The sequence below is a fragment of the Meles meles genome, chromosome 2, assembly GCF_922984935.1.
Source record: "Meles meles chromosome 2, mMelMel3.1 paternal haplotype, whole genome shotgun sequence".
Taxonomy (NCBI): Eukaryota; Metazoa; Chordata; class Mammalia; order Carnivora; family Mustelidae; genus Meles; species Meles meles.
Window position 1 is genome coordinate 89,720,275 of NC_060067.1, and position 20,802 is coordinate 89,741,076.

General features: G+C 36.1%; 1 protein-coding gene across 10 annotated transcripts in view; it reads right to left on the bottom strand.

Moving 5' to 3' along the window:
- Nucleotides 1-20,802, bottom strand: part of KIAA1109 (KIAA1109 ortholog) — a 217,396-nt gene that overhangs the window by 195,967 nt on the left and 627 nt on the right. For 7 of the 10 annotated variants that reach the window (XM_045987374.1, XM_045987382.1, XM_045987419.1 and 4 more), the window contains exons 2-4: nt 19,382-19,467; nt 12,392-12,460; nt 3,664-3,793 (exon numbers count right to left, since the gene is read on the bottom strand). In XM_045987374.1, the coding sequence (XP_045843330.1) occupies nt 3,664-3,760 (97 nt within the window). In that variant the 5' untranslated portion in view covers nt 3,761-3,793; nt 12,392-12,460; nt 19,382-19,467. The remainder of the gene's footprint in view (nt 1-3,663; nt 3,794-12,391; nt 12,461-19,381; nt 19,468-20,802) is intronic. The other 3 variants (XM_045987360.1, XM_045987353.1, XM_045987369.1) reach the window with 3 other exon arrangements.

Sequence of the window (20,802 nt, forward strand, 5' to 3'; positions counted from 1 at the left end):
ATTTTTATTAAAAGATTTTATTTGTTAATTTGACAGACAGAGATCACAAGTAGGCAGAGAGAGAGAAGGAGAAGCAGGCTCCCTGCTGAGCAGAGAGCCGGATGCAGGGCTCCATCCCAGGACCCTGGGATCATGACCTGAGCCAAAGGCAGAGGCTTTAAACCACTGAGCCACCCAGGCGCCCCTCTTCTTACAATTTAATACTTGGATTTTTAATACCAAATGTTGATTCTACGTTATCCAAGTTTCCTCATTTTTCTCTACTCATTAGCCAGAAAAGCATATATTCCAAGTAAGATCAATTAAAGAAAAACTGCCTGGGACGACTTGGTGGCTCAGTTGGTTAAGCATCTGCCTCTCGATTTAGGCTCATGTTGTGATCTCAGGGCTTGTGAGATGGAGCCCCACTTCAGGCTCCATGCTAGGTACTGCAGCCTGCTTAAGATTCTCTCTCCCCCTCCAGCGCTGCCCCTCTCCGGAGCCCCATTACCCTGATTTTCACATGCAAGCATTCTCTCTCTTAAAAAAATAAAGAAATACTTCCTGTTTTGTTTCCTTTTTCATTGTTTTGTACTCTTTATTATTAAACATAGACAGGGGTACCGGGGTGGCTCAGTAATTAAACATCTGCCTTTGGCTCAGATCATGATCCCAGGATCCTGGGATTGAGCCCCACATCCAGCCCCGCATTCAGCCCCGAAGCAGGCTCCCTGGTTGAGGGAAGTCTGTTTCTCCCTCTACCACTACCCCTACTAGTGTTCCCTCTCTTGCTGTGTCTCTGTCAAAATAAATTAATTAATAAATTAAAAATAAAAATAAATAAATAAGCATATGTGAAGATGCTCTGTAAACAGAAAGCCTATATTTCTGAATATTCTAAAAAATATCCACCTTTATCAGACTAAAAGCTCATGCTATCTCCTATAAGTTATAGTCATTTAAAAAGAAAGAAAATCAGGGCGCCTGGGTGGCTCAGTGGGTTAAAGCCTCTGCCTTCGGCTCGGGTCATGATCTCAGGGTCTTGGGATCGAGCCCCGCGTCGGGCTCTCTGCTTGGCAGGGGGCCTGCTTCCCTCCTCTCTCTCTCTGTGCCTGCATCTCTGCCTACTTGTGGTCTCTGTCTGTTAAATAAATAAATAAAATCTTTCTAAAAAATAAAAAAATAAAATAAAAAGAAAGAAAGAAAACCAATGATTTCTTAAATCAGAGAAAAGGTAGTGTTTTTTTTAAATCAATAATTTCTGCTTTTTAAAAAAAATGGAAAGAAGTGAGAATTTTACCCTACTTAAAGGCATATCTATATTAAACAGTCCATTTTATGCTATTTTACTATAATTCATAAGACAACAACCTACTTTTAAAGAGTGCCAGTGAATACGCTACAGTAAAGGATATTTCAAATTTGACTCATTTTTTGTGAGAAGTGTATCATCACCTATAGAATTTGTACTATTCCCAAAAGAACTTAGTTCATGAACATACAAAAAATAAAACATAAGAAAGCATTTTTTGATAATAACTTTCCTTTACTTAACTATTTTAAAAGTATAACTATTTTCTAAATTAAGACAAAGTAATGTAAAGCAATTTAACATGTACAATCATTTAGCAACATCACATTAAGTTCTGAACTTTTTCAAAAAGTTATTTAATGTGGATAAAACAAAGCAGTCACTGAGTCAAAATACATTTTCTCAGGATAGCTTAGACTAACAGTAATAACTCTGGTGTAGCAACTGCTATGATTTGCCCACAAAAATTATTTTTAGAACAATTCTATTGAAAAGTTATTTTGATGATATGTCATTATTTTTTTTCTTTGTAAAAAGTGTTATGGGTTTTTTTTAACTGAAGGATAGCTGACACACAATGTTACATTAGTTTCACGTATACAACATAGTGATTTTAATATGTCATTACGTTTTAAATTTACAAGCATTTTGTGCTAATTTTTATTGTAAATCACGGTGTCAAAAGCAGGTTATGGAGGGCCAACCAGAAAGGCAAGAGGTATTTGCCTAGAAAGTATGCTTCTAGTATTACACAACCTGAGAATTGTGGCTTTTACACTGCATCATGTTTTCCAATCCCTTCAATGTCATAAGGCCACTTACTGAAACAGCAAGAGTAAACACTCAGTGTTTTTCTGGTTGTTGCTATTGTTTTGTCCTTAAGGAAAGGAGTTGTATACAACAGAAAAAAGTCATAAATTCTAGGTGATAAGAGAAGAGACTGATAGGAAATGAGGAAGAATTCCACCCTTAATTAAACCAAAAGAGAATTTTCAACACTGCTTTTATGCAGTTCTATTTCATATTAATGTTCTGCATTTCATCTTACTTTTTTGGCTTTAATTAGTGATAATTTATAATAGCTCACTTCTGTCAAATAGAGAAAATAGAACTCAAAGTTTAAATCTAATCCTATGTAAAAATCATCAACAATAATAATTCCTTCTATACACACTTCCTCTCTACCCATTTCCTTACCACATATCCTGTGGTATCATGAAAGAAGCAGAAGCATGCACTCAAAAAAACAGCTGTTACCTGTATAAGTTATTTAATTCTTGTGAGCCTCAATTCCACAAGTTAAGTCTGCTTCCTTTATAAGTTTTCTCTGAACATTAAGTGAGACAGCATATGCAAAATGCCAATGATATGTGGCACACAGAAGATGTTCAATAAATACCATTCATTACCCTCCTCTTACTCCATCTTAACGCTATTTCCCCCTCTACCTTTCTAATTGTTATGCTGAAATTCAAATCAAATACTGTTCTTCCACAAAAACTTCCTGGACAACAACAGCCTACAGTGTTCTATCCCTTCTTATTTATTTATTTAAGATTTTTTACTTATTTATTTGACAGACAAGGACACAGCAAAGAGGGAATATAAGCAGGGGAGTAGCAGGCTTCCTACTGAGTGGGCAGCTGGATATAGGGCTGGATCTCAGGACTCTGGGATCATGACACGAGCCAAAGGCAGATGCTTAATGACTGAGCCACCCAGGTGCCCCTCTCCCTTTCTTGATTAGTATTTTGTATTTCCCCCATTATTTGTTCACATGCATTTATTCACTCCTATCTCCCTCTTCTTTTTTGCCACTGATTTATACACTGTTTTATATTACTTCTATGAGCCTAGAAAACTGCTGGAATATTAGACAAAAAAAAAAAAAATTTTACTGGCAGAGCCCAATGTCAAGTATATAAGGAGTGAGTAAAGAGATGATATTAATTAGGCATATACACTCTACTTTGCTATAAAATATATTTATCATATAAATGGGGATTTATCACTTTTAAAATAAAACAAATGTGTGTGTGTGTGCGCATGCACACGCATGTGTGTGTTGAGATGGGGGGCAGTGAAGGAGTGCCCTTGAGAGGGGAAAGATAAGCTAAGTGCAATGTCTTTCTTCTCCTCCCACTCCCCTAAGTCAGATGAGGCAGCCTAAGAAAAACTGCCCTCTAGAGCATTTGCCAGAGCAAATATTCACAGAAACATAAATTAAAACCTTATTTTACATTTTTAAATATTTAAAAATAAACCAATGGTATTGTAAGCATTTCAACTTCAGCTAACTATAGCTTAAAATTTGGCAGTTGTTAATCCATACATGATAAACAATAAAGTATAAGAAAATATATTCTACTTACCAACAAGGAGCCAAACAACATTGGAGTCGTGTTCTGTAAGAAAATCTTCTAATTGAGTAATACTAGGGACAATACTCTCATTCTTCCTTTGATCCATTACTGAAGTTTTTCCAGAGCAGCATCTAAAGGCCTAAGAGTTCAAAAGTTAGCTTTAGAATCAGAGATTTATTAAACTGAAATGGAAATTATGTAAAGGAGAAAAAAGATGAATTTAATAAAAGTGAAAATTCATTAAACCCCATTCCAGTTCCTTCAGTAAGAATGAAAAATATACAACAAACACCAACAAAGCACATCCACATTTCTATATAAAATGTAAGACAACGTTATCACATTTTTGGTGTCCTGATTTCACCACTCTAAGAATAAGCAGAGACTTGGGTTCAGTTACCATACTCCAAATATGAGGTACATAATTACTAAATCTAATCAAATATATTTACATCAACAATAAGAAGTATTAATGACCTACATTAGACAAATTCATCTACACTTGTCTCAAAAGCTGACACTAAATGTATTTATATATTAACTTATATTAATGACTCTTAACTTCCATCAGCTCTGTATTTCCCATTGTTTCATGGGGAAACAATCTTCCTACTTTGGATTCACTCTGAGGATCAGAGTTTGGTCAGGATGCAGATCTAGTCCTATCATATGCTCAGGATGAATTACAAAAATTACATGTCAAACTGTGACCAGACATGTGAAGAATATGTGTGTGTCTGTGTATGTGTGTGTGTGTGCATTTCAGCAGGACAAGTATGAATATATAGATATATTGAGAGTTAGATGAACTGAAAATGAGTAAAAAGGAATAAAAGTTCTTACTTTATGATCAAAGAAACAAGAAAAGTATCCCTCTGTTAAAAATTATCCCTCATGTTAATACAACATTAACTAAAACAAAATTATCGTGATAAATCAGGAAAAAAGTAAAAACAATACAAAACAAAATAACAACAACGACAAAAACTAGCCTTAATCACAAAGAGAGCGACATGGTTAATGATTATTTAAGGCCAAATAGCATAGGTTATTTTTTTTTATTTATTTTTTATTTTTTTATAAACATGTAATGTATTTTTAGCATAGGTGATTTTATAGAAACAAAACAAACAAACAAAAAAAAAACAGATTTTAAAACAGGAAGAATAAGTAAGGACAACTTTCTAGTTGAAATTCAGTACAGCTGACTTGTCAACTTCCTAAAAATGTTCCCTATTTACTCACCAGAGTCCTATCTTCAGAGATCACAAAACAAGTTTAAAAACTGGGTTAGACAACATTGCCAGATTACAATGTTTCATATTTCTAAATTGTTGAAATGTTAGCAATTCAGAGGCAAGTTAAACATCTCTTTAAAAAAAACAGCTCAACAACAAAAGGTTTATTAGTGATAGGGAAACCTAAGGGTAAAAGAACTAGAAACATTAAAAAATGTTTTCATTTTTCAATAAACTTTTTTTTCCTACACTTTAGAAAACGAGTAAAAAATGTTCTCATAGTGTGTAGCAGCTTAGTAGTGACCCCAGGTGGGGAAGTAGGGAAAATGAGTGAAGGTGGTAAAAAAATACAAACTTCCAGCTGTAACTTCTGGAGATATAATGTACATCATGGTGACTATAGTTAACAATACTGTATTATATATTTGGAAAGTTGCTAAGAGAATAGATCTTTTTTTTTTTATTTCCATTTTATTTATTTTTTCAGCGTAACAGTATTCATTCTTTTTGCACAACACCCAGTGCTCCATGCAAAACGTGCCCTCCCCATTACCCACCACCTGTTCCCCCAACCTCCCACCCCTGACCCTGCAAAACCCTCAGGTTGCCCCAACCTCCCACCCCTGACCCTTCAAAACCCTCAGGTTGTTTTTCAGAGTCCATAGTCTCTTATGGTTCGCCTCCCCTCCCCAATGTCCATAGCCCGCTCTCCCTCTCCCAATCCCACCTCCCCCCAGCAACCCCCAGTTTGTTTTGTGAGATTAAGAGTCATTTATGGTTTGTCTCCCTCCCAATCCCATCTTGTTTCATTGATTCTTCTCCTATCCCCCTACCCCCCCATGTTGCTTCTCCATGTCCTCATATCAGGGAGATCATATGATAGTTGTCTTTCTCCGATTGACTTATTTCACTAAGCATGATATGCTCTAGTTCCATCCACGTCGTCGCAAATGGCAAGATTTCATTTCTTTTGATGGCTGCACAGACATTTCTGCAAAGAAGACATCCAGATGGCCAACAGACACATGAAAAAGTGCTCCACATCACTCGGCATCAGGGAAATACAAATCAAAACCACAATGAGATATCACCTCACACCAGTCAGAATGGCTAAAATTAACAAGTCAGGAAATGACAGATGCTGGCGAGGATGCGGAGAAAGGGGAACCCTCCTTCACTGTTGGTGGGAATGCAAGCTGGTGCAACCACTCTGGAAAACAGCATGGAGGTTCCTCAAAATGTTGAAAATAGAACTACCCTATGACCCAGCAATTGCACTACTGGGTATTTACCCTAAAGATACAAACATAGTGATCCGAAGGGGCACGTGTACCCGAATGTTTATAGCAGCAATGTCTACAATAGCCAAACTATGGAAGGAACCTAGATGTCCATCAACAGATGAATGGATCAAGAAGATGTGGTATATATACACAAGAGAATAGATCTTAAAAGTTCTTATCACAAGATAAAAAAAAAAGTTATAAGTATGTGAGGTGATGGTAGTTACTATGGTAATCATTTTGCAAAATAGATTCATATCAATCAGGGCATACAGCTTAATATAATATTTGTCATTTATATCTCAAAACTAGAAAAAGGTGTTCTCATGCTGTTCAAAGCTTTGAAAAATCTATCAACTGGCAACTTAAAATTTGGGGGCTAACTTTAGAACATGAACTTCTCTTTCCTTCTTTTTTGTTTTAAACTAAAAAAAAAGAAATACAAATTTTAAGAGGAAGAAAACACTGGAAAGGCTTATATTCAAAACCAAAATTAATAGCTTATATGTTATGAAGTAACATCTGTGCCTATTTCATATTTACTGTTACGATTTTATAGTACATCACCTCACCACTGCTGATGAAAAGATCACCTACTAACTCCTGGGGATGTTTCATGAGGGATGTATCCTGGCATTCAGGTTTCAATATAAAAAGGTGATCTGTTTTGAATCAAATCCAAGGGAGAGTGATCTATCTACCAAGAGGATCTAAAGATCTCATCCAAAATCTCTACCGCTAACTACTATAACAACCCACAGCCAAGGAGAATGAGAAAGAGGGTGTTCAGATTGCAAAGACAGAAAATGGCAGTATCACACAGATTTAATCAAAGCTTTTCCAATTATTAGTTAATGCAAAAGCTTTAAGAGAAATCAACAGATAAAGGCTCAACAGTTAAAACAACACATTGAGTAAGTACTGAAGTAAAGGCTAAGACTTAATAAAAGCCCTGGGTAAGAAGCAGACATTCTGATGAAAAGGAAGTAAATCAAAGCCACATGGATACAGAGAATCCAGACTGAACTGGGGGCGCATGCTTAACCACACTATTTACATGGTACACCATGAATGGAGAGGTCTCTACTGCATATTCTTCATGAAGCAATTGATGGGTTAACAAATTGGTTGTTTTCTTTCCCTCAATGGTTCAGCCTAAAATCCGTAAGGTAAAGCACAGTAAGGCAGGCATCTGCATTTGGGGAAAAGATGGACAGGCGTCTTAGTGGCATGGGGGATGTCAGAGCCCAATAATATTAAGTACCTAATTGTGTGATAAAGAGGCTAGTGAAACAGTGGCAGTTTTTGAGGACATCAAAACCATAGCAGGATAAGGAGACCATACTTGTAGGGAAGAGGTCAGGCATAGGGTGCTAGAGTCTGAGTGGAAGGAAGAGAGTATCGTTGGGAGAGGAAGCTGAAGAAAGAAACCAGCTTAAAGTGTTGGAACCTGAGCAGGCAGATTGTCAAATGCAGGGCATTAGAACCTAAGAGAAAAACATAGAACCCAAAGAAATAAATAGTGCTTCCATGCAGAAGGGCAATCTGGAGTAGTGTGTTGATGTGGGAGCAAGATAAGGACGGCACACACCTAGGAAACAGCCCTTGCAGGGTATGGGGAGGGGATAAAGTAAGTAACTGTGTTAAGGATAATAAAAGCCAGTTTTCTCACTGTTGGAGGATATATAAATGAAGAATATTAGAATTAATCCAATGGTGTTTGATAAGAACTGGAGTTATACTTTTCAATATAGGTGGATATAGAAATAAATGTGGCTACAAACATGACTATGTATGTATATACATGTGCTCATTAAAGGGTCTGAGAGCAGCACCAAAATTAAAATGAACAGAGAACTTTGCTCCTAAAAAACATTTTCTATCAAGAGGAAACAGGGCTCCTTGAAGAAATGGCTGCTTCCACAAATAGGGCAAGGAAAGTCAAGACGAGCTCGTGTTTTCCAGAAGGTAAAGAAATACCTGAATGATGGGAACATGTCAAAAGAACACAGAAACAAGCTTGAAGAGGCTCCCAGTGGCAAAATCTGGGGCAATTTAAGCATCAAAATAAATACTAGTAATAGATTACAACCCATTTAATAAAAAGAATCTATGAGTCCCTACCAATACAATCAATTAAATTTTGATAAGCAACAGGATTCTCATATCACCTCAAAATAATTATTAATGACAAAGGGGGAAAGAGGAACTTTGTGAAACTTAATTAAGGATCAAAGAAAGTAAACACCATCAATATTAAGATAAATCAGAACTGTGCACTTCTTTTAATTTATTTGATTATAGTTGACATACAATGTTACTTTCACTTCCTGTGTACAAGACAGTGGCTCAACTTGTCCAGGCATTATGCTATGCTCACTTACCGCAAATGTAGCTACCATCTAACAAAAGAACATAGCCTCACTTCTACGATATTCCCACCAAAGATGTATAACCTGAACATAATCTATCTTGTCTCTCTCTTCTGATAGATTATGACCAATAAAGATTATTTTATTCATCTTTGTATCAACAATACCAGTGACAGTACCTTGAACACAGCCACTGTTTTCAAGTATAACATCATTTTAAATGATATTTTTATCTAGTACATAAGAAAATAACACTGATCTACATGTTTCAATGCAAGTTTTCTCAATATTTTCATGATTCATCTACATTCTTTTCATTTTTCCTGAAGTCCATCATATTTACTTCAAAACTGCTGTCCACATTAGAATAGCAATGTGACAATTATTATTTTAGTGACACACCTAGAAAAGCATGAAAATGTGAAATGGTTCAAGCAAACATGCATAAACCGGAGATTTATCAAAGTTCCTAATTTTTTTTTTTTTTAAGATTTTATTTATTTATTTGACAGAGAGAGAGAGATCACAAGTAGGCAGAGAGAGAGGAGGAAGCAGGCTCCCCACGGAGCAGAGAGCCCGATGCGGGGCTCGATCCCAGGATCCTGAGATCATGACCTGAGCCAAAGGCAGCGGCTCAATCCACTGAGCCACCCAGGCGCCCCCAAAGTTCCTAATTTAGTACCACCACAACTATACCAGTTTAGGAAATACCTTTTCAAAATGAATTACCTGTAAAATCTTTTCAAATGCTAGATTCACACTGTTTTATTTCTGTCTCACAGGCATAAAAAAAATAAAGTTATCAAACATCTAATACTTGTATTAACACTTTTAGAGATAGAATTCCAAATATTAATTTGGTCCTTCAAAAATAGAGGCCATCCTACAAATCAGTACCAAAAAATAGGAATAATATTTTAATGTATTTTAATATTTCAATAATATATTAAATATAGCATATAAAATATATAAATTTATATAGAAATAAATATAAATATATAATATAATTATATTAAAATATAGTAATTTTTAATGTATTTTTAATAATATGAAAAAATAAGCAAAATATATAGTCAATTTACAAAGGTGGATAATAACACTACAAATGGGAGCAATCACCATTTATCACCCAGTAGTCATATTAAGTGAAAATGAGAAAGACTGCAAACAACTATGTTGGCAAAAATGTGGGAAAATGGGCACTCATATGCAGTTGATAGGCATAAACTATCTTTGGGAAGAATAATTTATTAGATACTACAAAAATGTTTATGCTTTAACTTGAACATATCAGTTCTAGGACTTTCTCAGAAATACTCAGCCACAATCAGATATTTTTCAAGGACAATCACTGCAGCATTATATAGTATACTGGGAAATTTGAAAAAAATGTCAATTAATAGGAAAATAGTTAAATAAATTACGGTATATTTTACTGGGAAATAATATGCAACCTTTCTAAAAGAATGAGGTGGCTCTATATGGGCCAATAAAGAGAAATGTCTAGAATATATGTAATGTTAGCAGGGAAAAAGCAAACTGAGAAACAAAATGTATAGTATTTCACTTATGTTTAAAAGAAAAGACTATTAGGTATGTTATATGTATATATCCTATATACACACATATACATATATGTGCACATACATGAAGTGTGTGTGTTTGTGCATGCATGTACACTTTTCTAATCTGCAAAAACACTAGCAAAGTCAGAGGTGGTTACCTCTAGAGAGAACAGTGAGAAAGATTTGGGGGGAAGGAAAAAAATCAGTGAAGCAGGACTTTAACTTTTATTCTTGATAATTAGTGTTTAAATATTTTAGAATTGGCATATAATACTTCCATAATTTAAAAAGAAAAAGGGAGAGTGGTGGCTGGAAGACAGAAAATGACAGGTTAGAAAGTGGCTTTTCTTACCCAAGAAAAGTAAGAAAAGTGGCTTTTCTTACTCATGGCCTCTCCTCACAAATATGGCCAAGAAATAGATGTCTCCCAACCCAAAAAAAAGCTTAGTCATCCGTCGTTCTACCATCATGTCTTTCTTCAGTTCTTAAATGCTTATCTTTTTAAAAAATTAAAATGCAAATACTGACCACTATCAAACCCAAACTTCATCACATCAGAAAGATCAGTTAATACCTTTGAAAAAATTATTTGATAGCCTTGAGTATAAAAATGGAAGGAAGAATAGCTATACTGTTCTAGAGAGGGGCAGCTGGTAAGCTGCCATCAAGGCAAGAGGTAAAGAACAATAAAAGGAAAGAGATTGGGTAAGGGAGAAGGAAGAGACAGTTATCAAAGAAAAACAGTTGAATCAAAGAGCCTAAAAAAGGGGCACCTGGGTGGCTCAATGAGTTAAGTGTCTGACTCTTCATTCTGGCTCAGGTCATGATCTCAGAGTCCTGGGACTGTGCCCCATGGGCTCTGCTCAGCACTGTCTGCTTGTCCCTCTCCCTCTACTCCCCCATCCCCCGTTGTCATGAGCTTATGTGCTCTCTCTCTCAAATAAATAAATAAATCTTTAAAAAAATAAGGTTGGGGAGAAGGGGAATGTGACTGGGTGACTCAGTCAATTAAGCATCCAACTCTTGGTCTCATCAGGTTTTGACCTCAGGGTCATGAGTTGCAGTACAAGCTTTTTTTAAAAACAACAACAACAACAACAACAACAAAACAAACCTGCTTCAGACTGTATGTTTCAAAAACAGGCCATTATATGGATTAAGAGCATAGATTCTGTTCTAGACTACGTAAGTTAGAACTAACAGTCCTAACATTATAGTTGTGTCACCACAGGCAAGTTACCTAACCTCTCCATGCTCTATTCACCCATCTGTAAAATAAGAATACTAACAGTACCTACGTCATAGAGCTGAATAGTGAGAATGAATTCATAAATGTAAAGCATTTAGAATATCATCAGCATGTAGTAAATAATACACTGTATAAATATTTGTTAATGGCAACCAATAATACACTGTATAAATATTTGTTAATGGCAACCGTATATTGCTGGCATTTACCTCTATACAAGAATGCTCATTTTAAACACCTGTAACATCTTACTGAGGATTGCTTTTGGACTGCAGAAACATCTCAGCTATATCAGGACAAGCCAGAAATGCCACAGTTAATGTTAATGATGGCTAGAAAAGTGCTGGATGAACACCTCCAGCTTCCTTGCTCTTAGTTTGGGATAACTTGGAGGAGTATTTCATTTGGTCTCTGAGAGTTTACCATTGGTAGTGAGTTCCAGATGCCCATAGCAGTAACTGCTAGGATAATGCCCTTTATTGACTTCCTTTCCTTTCTTACTTCCCCATCCTCTACCAGTGTTTCCTATGATCACTTCCAAGTAAACTAACTTTACTTGAATCCTTACCCAGGTTTTGTTTCTGAGGAAACCCAAACTAAAGCACTATTTTTTTTTTTTATTTGTTACCAGTCCTATTAAATCTAAGGACAGTTTTCTTTTACATGAAAAAAGATTCTGTACTTTAAAGAGATCATGAAATCATACAATTTAAAGGACACAGTATTAAATATTCAGTATTTTTTAAAATTTTGCTTTAATTCAGGGCACATATATGCTGGGTTCTGGAATTGGGTTTGGCAGAAAGAGAAACATTTCCTTTATCTGAACAGGAAGAAAGAAGAAAAGAAAGACCCAGATATAGAGAGATTTGGTGACAGAAAGATGAGAGAATCTGATGGCTTCTACATATTCTTGAAAAAGTCAAATCCATATTTATCTAAAACCTCTTCTATTTCATTCCATTTTTTCTGTTTTCTTTTTTAATTTATATATTACTCCCAGTTTTTTGGCTCTAATCCCATTACTTACAGTTCCTGTTCCTCTTCTGTTTTTCTCCGTCTTTATTTTGTGTTTATAACAGCTGTCAGAAGAATGGCCCTAGGGTGGTAGGTGAAAGGAAATATGGATGAGAGGACCTTCATCTCCACAGCTTACCCCCATGTCCCCCAATTGCACTCTACCTCAGCAATAATTATTTGATTACCTCAGAAAAGGGGAATGGGGGGAACTGGAAGATCTGTGCACCTGCCCACAGCTTCTCAAGAAAACCTCACTGCACTGGTTTACGTTCTTCCAGGGCTGCATGACTCCTCTAAAAGAGGTATCACCCCATAATTTGACACAGGATTTCAAAAAGGTTTTAAACCTATATCAGGTTTAAACAGGAATAAGTCTGTATAGTATTACCTATGATGTGAAAAGACCTAGTTATGAAGAACCAGAGCTTTCCTTGGAACTGTCAAAGGAAAGTATATATTGGATTTTGATTTTTTGGAGCAGTATACTTAGGACAGTTGCATGATAATGTAGAGCTATTTTTCTGCTATTCATTCAATAAATATTGAGCTTAAAAATTCTACAATACAGCAGACACCTAGGTGGCTCAGTTAAGTGTCTGCCCCTGGCTCAGGTCACCATCACAGAGTCCTGGGATCCAGTCCCCCATCAGACTCCCTGCTCAGTGGGGAGTCCGCTTCTCCCTCTACCCCTCCCCCTGCTCATGATCTCTCTCTCTCTCTCACTCTCACTCTTTCTCTCAAATAAATAAAAATAAAATCTTTAAGGGCACCTGGGTGGCTTAGTCAGTTAAGCATCTCCCTTTAGCTCAGGTCATGATCCAGGGTCCTGGAACTGAGCCTGGCATTGGGCTCCCTGCTCAGCGAAGAGGGTGCTTCTCCCTCCCACTGCCCCTGCCCACCCCTCACCCCAGCTCGTGCTCTCTCTTTCACTCTCTCTCTCTCAAATAAAATCTTAAAAAAAAAAAAATTTCTACAATATAGCTAAGGATTTCTCAGTATTAAGTTTAAGATTTAGAATAGTTACAATAATCTTCAGTTAGGATATCTGGCAATATAGAAAATGGTGAAGAAAGGCTGTTTGAATGATTACCTGTATCTTAGCAATTATCATATCATATTGTAATTATCATTTTAGAAGTCTGCCCCCCAACTAGACAGCTGTTGTTAAGGATGAGTTTGCCCTACTCATTTAAGTGCCATATCCAACCAACTTCCTGTATACAGCAGTCCCTGAATACTTGTTTCAGAAATGAATGAAATAAATGCATCATTATAAAAAGTACATAGGGACACCTGGGTGGCTCAGTAGTTAGGCATCTGCCTTCAGCTCAGGTCATGATCCCAAGGTCCTGGGACTGAGCCCTGCATCTAGCTTCCTGCTCAGCTGGGAGCCTGCTTCTCTCTCCCTCTCCCACTCCCCCTGCTTGTGTTCCCTCTCTAGCTGTCTCTCTGTCAAATGAGTAAATAGAATCTTTAAAAAAAATAATACCAAGATTTTAAAAAATTAAAAGTACATAATTATGCACTATTGCCAAAAATAAGTGAGTATTCCCAATGTACCCAAGGCCAAAGAGATGCCTAAATGATCTTTTTCATTCTCAAGAAAATCTTGTTTTCATTTGCTTGAGTTTAAGAAGAGGATATTCAACTTTTTAATAACTCAATGCCAAATATAAAAAGTTTTAATCATTCTCAAATCTCTCACACAAGGCTTTGGCTAAAAAGGTATTCACGTATCTTTAGGCCACTATGTTAAAGTTCTTTGGATTTAATTACAGTTTTTTTTTTCTATAAAAGAAATTTCATGGGTTTTAAGAGTTGGAAAAGCAACTTTATTATTTCCCCTTTAAACTTCATCAACACTGATATTCTGTTCATCATCAGGTAAAATTAAACATCTATTAGAACATAGCAGCACTCTGTATACTAGAAATTGTGGGAAGTATGCACTTTACACATATTTTTACATCACTTGCCCTTGGGTCAAATTTTACTCATCTACATCAACTGTCATAGAAAAATATACTTACATTTTTCAGCTACTGTTTGGTATCTGCTCATACGTAACAAACTATCTTAAGGTACCTTTGTAAAGGTACCAATTTCAAAGACATTTACGTCTTCCTTACAATTAAGAAGTCAGGTAATTGACCCAAACATCTCAGTAAATACCAACACAAAAGAACTATCTGTCTCTACTATGGCATAATGACATCCCAAAACAAAAGTAAAACATAAACCAGATCACAACATTTTTATCCAAAATGAAGTTTCAAGAATGATTAGAACATCTGAGCTATTCATATAGAACACTGACCGCTCACCAATCTAAAGATAAATGGCCTGAAACAAATGACTTTGTGATGTTCCCTCCAACTCCACGATGCTACAGAAATAGAGCACACAAACACAAATAAAGAAGTACCTACTGGGGCACCTGGGTGGCTCAGTGGGTTAAGCCGCTGCCTTCGGCTCAGGTCATGATCTCAGGGTCCTGGGATCGAGTCCCGCATCGGGCTCTCTGCTCAGCAGCGAGCCTGCTTCCCTCTCTCTCTCTCTGCCTGCCTCTCTGTCTACTTGTAATTTCTCTCTGTCAAATAAATAAATAAAATCTTTAAAAAAAAAAAAAAAAAAAAGAAGTACCTACTGTAATTAGACATCTCACATGTATATGTAAATTTTACATTATAAGATAGTAACGAAATGTAGTAAAGACTGTTATTATCCATTTACCACATAGTGATTTGGAAAGCCCTCTCTGCCTAAAAAATTTTACCCATCAGGATACAAGGCCTAAAATTCTACCATCTACTCCTTTAAATGGAGTAGTAACCAATATTTGCTCTTAAAATCCAAAGTAAAGCATCTCAGTAATAGCTACCATTAATTATTACCAAATGTTATTAGTGTAAATTAACTCACTGGATGACTTTTCTCACTAACAAGCAGGATCTAAGGGTATCCCAAAAGGCCCAAGATTCCGAAGATGGGGAAAATCTTAAAAAGGAGATGGTGGGCAACAAAAGCAAACTTAATTTCCTTAACAATTCTGGCCAGGGTAGCAGCTTTGTACACATCAAACAAAAATATATAATGTCCTATTCTGTTCATTTAAACAAACAAGATAAATAATTATCCTCTTATGTTAAACCAGGTATATAATCCTCTCTACCTAAAAAGAGTCACTCCAGGTCCCTTCCAGTCCCAGAATTCTATGTGCAACAAACACAATTCATTAATAACTAACTCTAAAATCCAATAGAATTAAGTGGTAAAATAATATTCTATCAGAAATAACAGAAATCATCTGGTACCCTGGAACTAGAGTAGGCTTTAAAGCCAGATTTGAAATGAAAGCTGGCAGTATCCCTTTAATTCCTCTGTCATTAGCCATGATATAGCTTGAGCAAGTTACTGCATCTCAGAGCCTGTTTCCACATGGCCATCTCTTTCTTGAAGAGATGCTAAAGGCACTAAAAACACAAAGCAAACATAAAACTCACAGTACAGTGCTTGACAAGAAACACATTACGAAAGTGGTAGCTAACCTGTTATTAATGTTCTTTAAAAAAATTGAGCTCAACAAAAAAGGTGAAAGCTAAAAATAAAATAAAATAAATAAAATGCATACCAGTAAACAATAACTAAAATGCATCTCATTGCTTACAATATACAAGAAAAATATATATGTAACTAAATAACAGAATTGTATAATTAGTTGGCATAAATAATAATCAAAAAAGTATTAAGTCAATATGAATAACATAGTTCTACAAATACCAGTGAGCATGTTTCTGAGAAGCAGATCAAATACCAAAAGACAATAGTCAACAGGCAACTATTGCTAAAGAAATATTCAGACATGATGAGCGACAATTCAAACACTACAAATCTGCAAAGTAAACAAATGTACTTTTTAACATCGTAATCTATGCAACAAAAATGGTTCCTTATACTATGTATGGAAGTATTTTCAACATCTATGGAATCATATCATTCAACAAAAATGTTGCACTTTAGAAAACGTGACTTCTATAACCAGAAATTTAGGCTGGTTTACCTAAATACTTATTAAAAGCAAAAGCAAAACAAAACAAATCTCTTAAAAATCTCCAGAAAACATATCTACGAATAGGGTAAAAAGAACTGACTTCAACTTCCAAATCTAGAAGAAGCCACGATTTTTAAATATAACCCACTTTTAATAGTCCACCGGAACTAATTACTATCTTCAACGTATTCCTTGATATGGTCAGTTATGCAGAGATCAACAGTAACTGCTGTGTGAAAGGTTGAATCCTCCAACTTCTACATCCCATACACTGGTTATGGGGTTTTGTCTTTGTTTTTTGTACTGACTAGTGAACACACTCTGCAAGTTTTCTTTATTCTCGAAAGTCCTCACGACACCTTATAGTTAGAATGAGGAATTAAGTTTCAAGAGAGACCCTCTTAAAAGCAGCTAGGACAAAAAAGCTCCTTACGTATAGAGGAAAGCCCATTAGAATAACATCAGACCTGTCCACAGAGACCTGGCAAGCCAGGAAGGGCTGGCAAAATATATTCAGAGTACTAAATGAGAAGAACATGCAACCAAGAATACTCTATCCAGCAAGACTGACATTTAAAATGGATGGAGAGATAAAGAGTTTCCAAGACCGGCAAGGCTTAAAAGACTATGCAACCACCAAGCCGACACTGCAGGAAATATTAAGGGGGGTCCTATAAAAGAGAAAAAATCCTAAGAATATCATTGAACAGAAATATAGAAACAATCTACAGACAGAAAGACTTCAAAGGCAACACAATGTCAATAAAAACCTATCTCTCAATAATCACTCTCAATGTGAATGGCCTAAATGCGCCCATAAAACGACACAGGGTTGCAGATTGGATAAAACGACAGGACCCATCCATATGTTGTCTACAAGAGACCCATTTTGAACCTAAGGATACACCCAGACTGAAAGTGAAGGGATGGAGAAGCATCTTTCACGCCAATGGGCCTCAAAAGAAGGCCGGAGTAGCAATTCTCATATCAGATAAATTAGATTTTAAACTAAAGACTGTAGTCAGAGATACAGAAGGACACTACATAATTCTTTAATTCTTTTAATCAAGAATTCAACACTTCACTTTCATTCTGATTAAAAATACACCAGAAGGTATAACAGTAAAAATCACCAGCAAAGTAAAATTCTATAGGATTTTTGTGATAAAACTATTTCCATTTTCCTATCTGGTCTGCAAACTTCTATCTTCTACCTTATGCACATCAGTCAGAAAACCCTCCCAAATACATGTTCAAACTACCTGCCCAACAAAATAGGGTCATTGGATGTGGGGAGAAAGAGAAAAAAACTGGCCACCTGTGTTTACCAACACTCTCATCATATCAAGTACAAAGAAAATATTTTTTAATAGCATTTCTACCCAAAGAGCCCACAAGATCCATTTAGTAGCCAATTTCTGTGAGCTGAGAATTGCTACAACTGAAATTGAACTTTCATGTAAATGAAACGACAACAAAACTAGCTGCTTCAGGGACTTTTATGAGGATATGACTATACCATACTAGTGGTGATATCAGACACAGCATTTTAAATGACTATGGATAGGAAAAAAATGGATACAGATAGAAATACACTTTACATATACATATAAAGTGACAAAGTACAATGAAATCAATGATCTAAAGTTTAAACTTTAAATATTTTGGTCAATGTTCTCCTACTCTTTGAAATATTCATTCCATGGTATTAAAAGATAATAAAAATATAGCTACTATAACAATGGCTATAATATTTATTCAATGCTTGCTATATGCTAGGCACTGTTCTAAACACTTTTTGTGTACTCATCTAATCGTCACAAATAACTGCTCATTCACAATTCCCCATTTTACAGATGAGAAAACTATGGCATTGAGAAGCTTGAGTACAAATACAGTTAAGACATGTCCTCAATAATTATCTCTTTGTTCTCAGTTTTTTTATATGAAAAATGAGTTCCTTCCTCCCAACTCGACATTTACAAGCTAATAAGAATGCTACCAAAATTCATATTTTGTTATAAAAAATTCGTATTTTTCCCACTATGAAATTTTTTTCTCCTAAAAGGATCCTCCATTAAATCAAAGGTCAACAAGCACTTTTTAAAAAAATAACCCTAAGAGATAACACATCAAGTTATGGAGCCTGATTAGCAGCAAAGAAGGCAAATTATAAAGTAAGCCAAATCTGACTTAACCATCTTCCCACTTTTCTAGAACTCTCTCTCACCTGGTCATAAAGGCTTTATTTTTGTACTTTGAAAGAGCTTATTTGACCCTAAAGAACTTGACAATTGATAAAAGATGTATGGTAGTTTTATAATGTCCAAAAATTCTTTAATATTCCTCCCTTCAAGAGGTTGAACTTAATTAATTCCCCTCTCAAGTGTGGGCTGGACTTAGTGATACAGTTCTAAAAGAATATGACAGAAGTAACGGTGTGTAACTAAGTCAAAAATATAACTAAGTCAAAAATGGCATCACAGCCTCCTCCTCGCTCTCACTTAGATCATCTGTTCCAGGGAAAACAAGCTTCTTTAATTGTCAGTCAGAAATCAACAATTCAAAAGTCAGGTAAAATGAATGGCAAGTCATGTTATACATCCCCCAAACCCCCACTCCTTGACCATTAATTAAGCCAATTAAAACACAACTGAAGCAGAAAGTCAGATTTCTTCTATCTCAGCTTTAATTGGAAATTAGATTTTTAAAAACTTAGCCAAGGGATGACTGGGTGGCTCAGTCAGTTAAGCAGCTGCCTTCAGCTCAGGTCATGATCCCAGCATCTTGGGATGGAGTCCCACAACCAGCTCCTTCCTCTGCAGAGTGCCTGCTTCTCCCTCTGCCTCTGCCTGCCTGTGCTTGCTCGCTCGCTCTCTCTCTCTCTCTGACAAATAAATAAAATCTTTAAAAAAAATAAAAAAATTAAAACTTAGCCAAGATATTTACCCAGTTTTTTTTTCAGAGTCTGCAATGTTGTTTTTCTTCCTCCTAATCTTCAGAAGGTCCACCTGAAGCATTTCATCTTAACAAACCTGAAAAGAATATTTAACCAATATACAAGGTAGTCGGGCTTTACCAGCATTTCCACCATTTCAGATTAAATTATTTGATTACATGCGTGAGAATGCACACACGTGGAAAGTTGTTAATGGTACTCCAAAACTGCATTTCCTACTTTAAAGTTTCCAAAGAAGAAATACTTTTAAATCTAGAATAAGAACACAGTTTTCAAACTACACCATTCTAAAGGTTTCCAAACCATCACACCCATGGAAACAGCATGATTTGGGCAGTTAGAGGGTTGTCGAGGTCAAATCTTACCTTTAAAACATACTCAAGGGGCACCTGGGTGGCTCAATCAGTTAACCATCTGACTCTTGGTTTTGGCTCAGGTCACGATCTCAGACTCATGAGATCAGCCCCACCATTGCGCTCCACACTCAGTCTGCTTGGATGTTCTCTCTTCTGCCGCACCCCCAGATGCGCTCTCTAAATAAATAAAATACTAAAACACACACACACACACACACACACACACACTTTCTCTCTCTCTCTCTCTCTCTCTCTCTCTTTCTCTCTCTCTCAAAGTGTGGCCTTGAAAAGGTTGTTCTCTCAAACTGCTGGGTCCTTGCTGGCAAGAATGATGCCTCAGTTCCCTTCCTATTCTAAGCAACTGGCACACTTTTCATCAAATGAAAACCACTTTGCAAACTCTTAAGATACTTGGGAGATGATAAGCATACTGATTAAGGGACTGTAAACTGGAGTCAGAGTACTGGTTCAAATCACATCTCTTAACTTTGGACAAGTTGATTTTTAGGCCTGTGCATTTATCTATGAAGTGATAATAATAGGCTTTACATGATAGGAATGTTACGATGATTAAGTGAGATAACATGCATATGAGATATGTACCACTCAACAATTATGTAAGATAAATATTCTGGTTAATTCATCTATTTTTATATTTAATATTTATGGTTAATTTAGAATAAATCAGCTTCAATGCCATGCAAAGAGTGAAAGCAGCAACATGAAACCAGTTGAAACTTAACTTACACGACTGGACAGTTAAAAAAAAACACACAAAAAACATGATTTCCTTTTGGAGGAAATTTACAAGAACTCTTTCCATTTAACGAGCGTCCCCAACTTTCTACTGTCAAAACTAAGGCCAATAGGAATGGGAGTTAGGTGTGGGAGAGTGGGTGGGACACGATACTGAGGAAGGAAAATCAACTTCCCTTCACCTTCCTTTGACCAAAGATAATGTTTCCGCTGAAATGTACTCTTCCATACTGTAGACTCGGCAAGGGCTAATTCTGAGTACAAAACACCCCACGCCTTAATTGGAAAGGGGAGTTCTA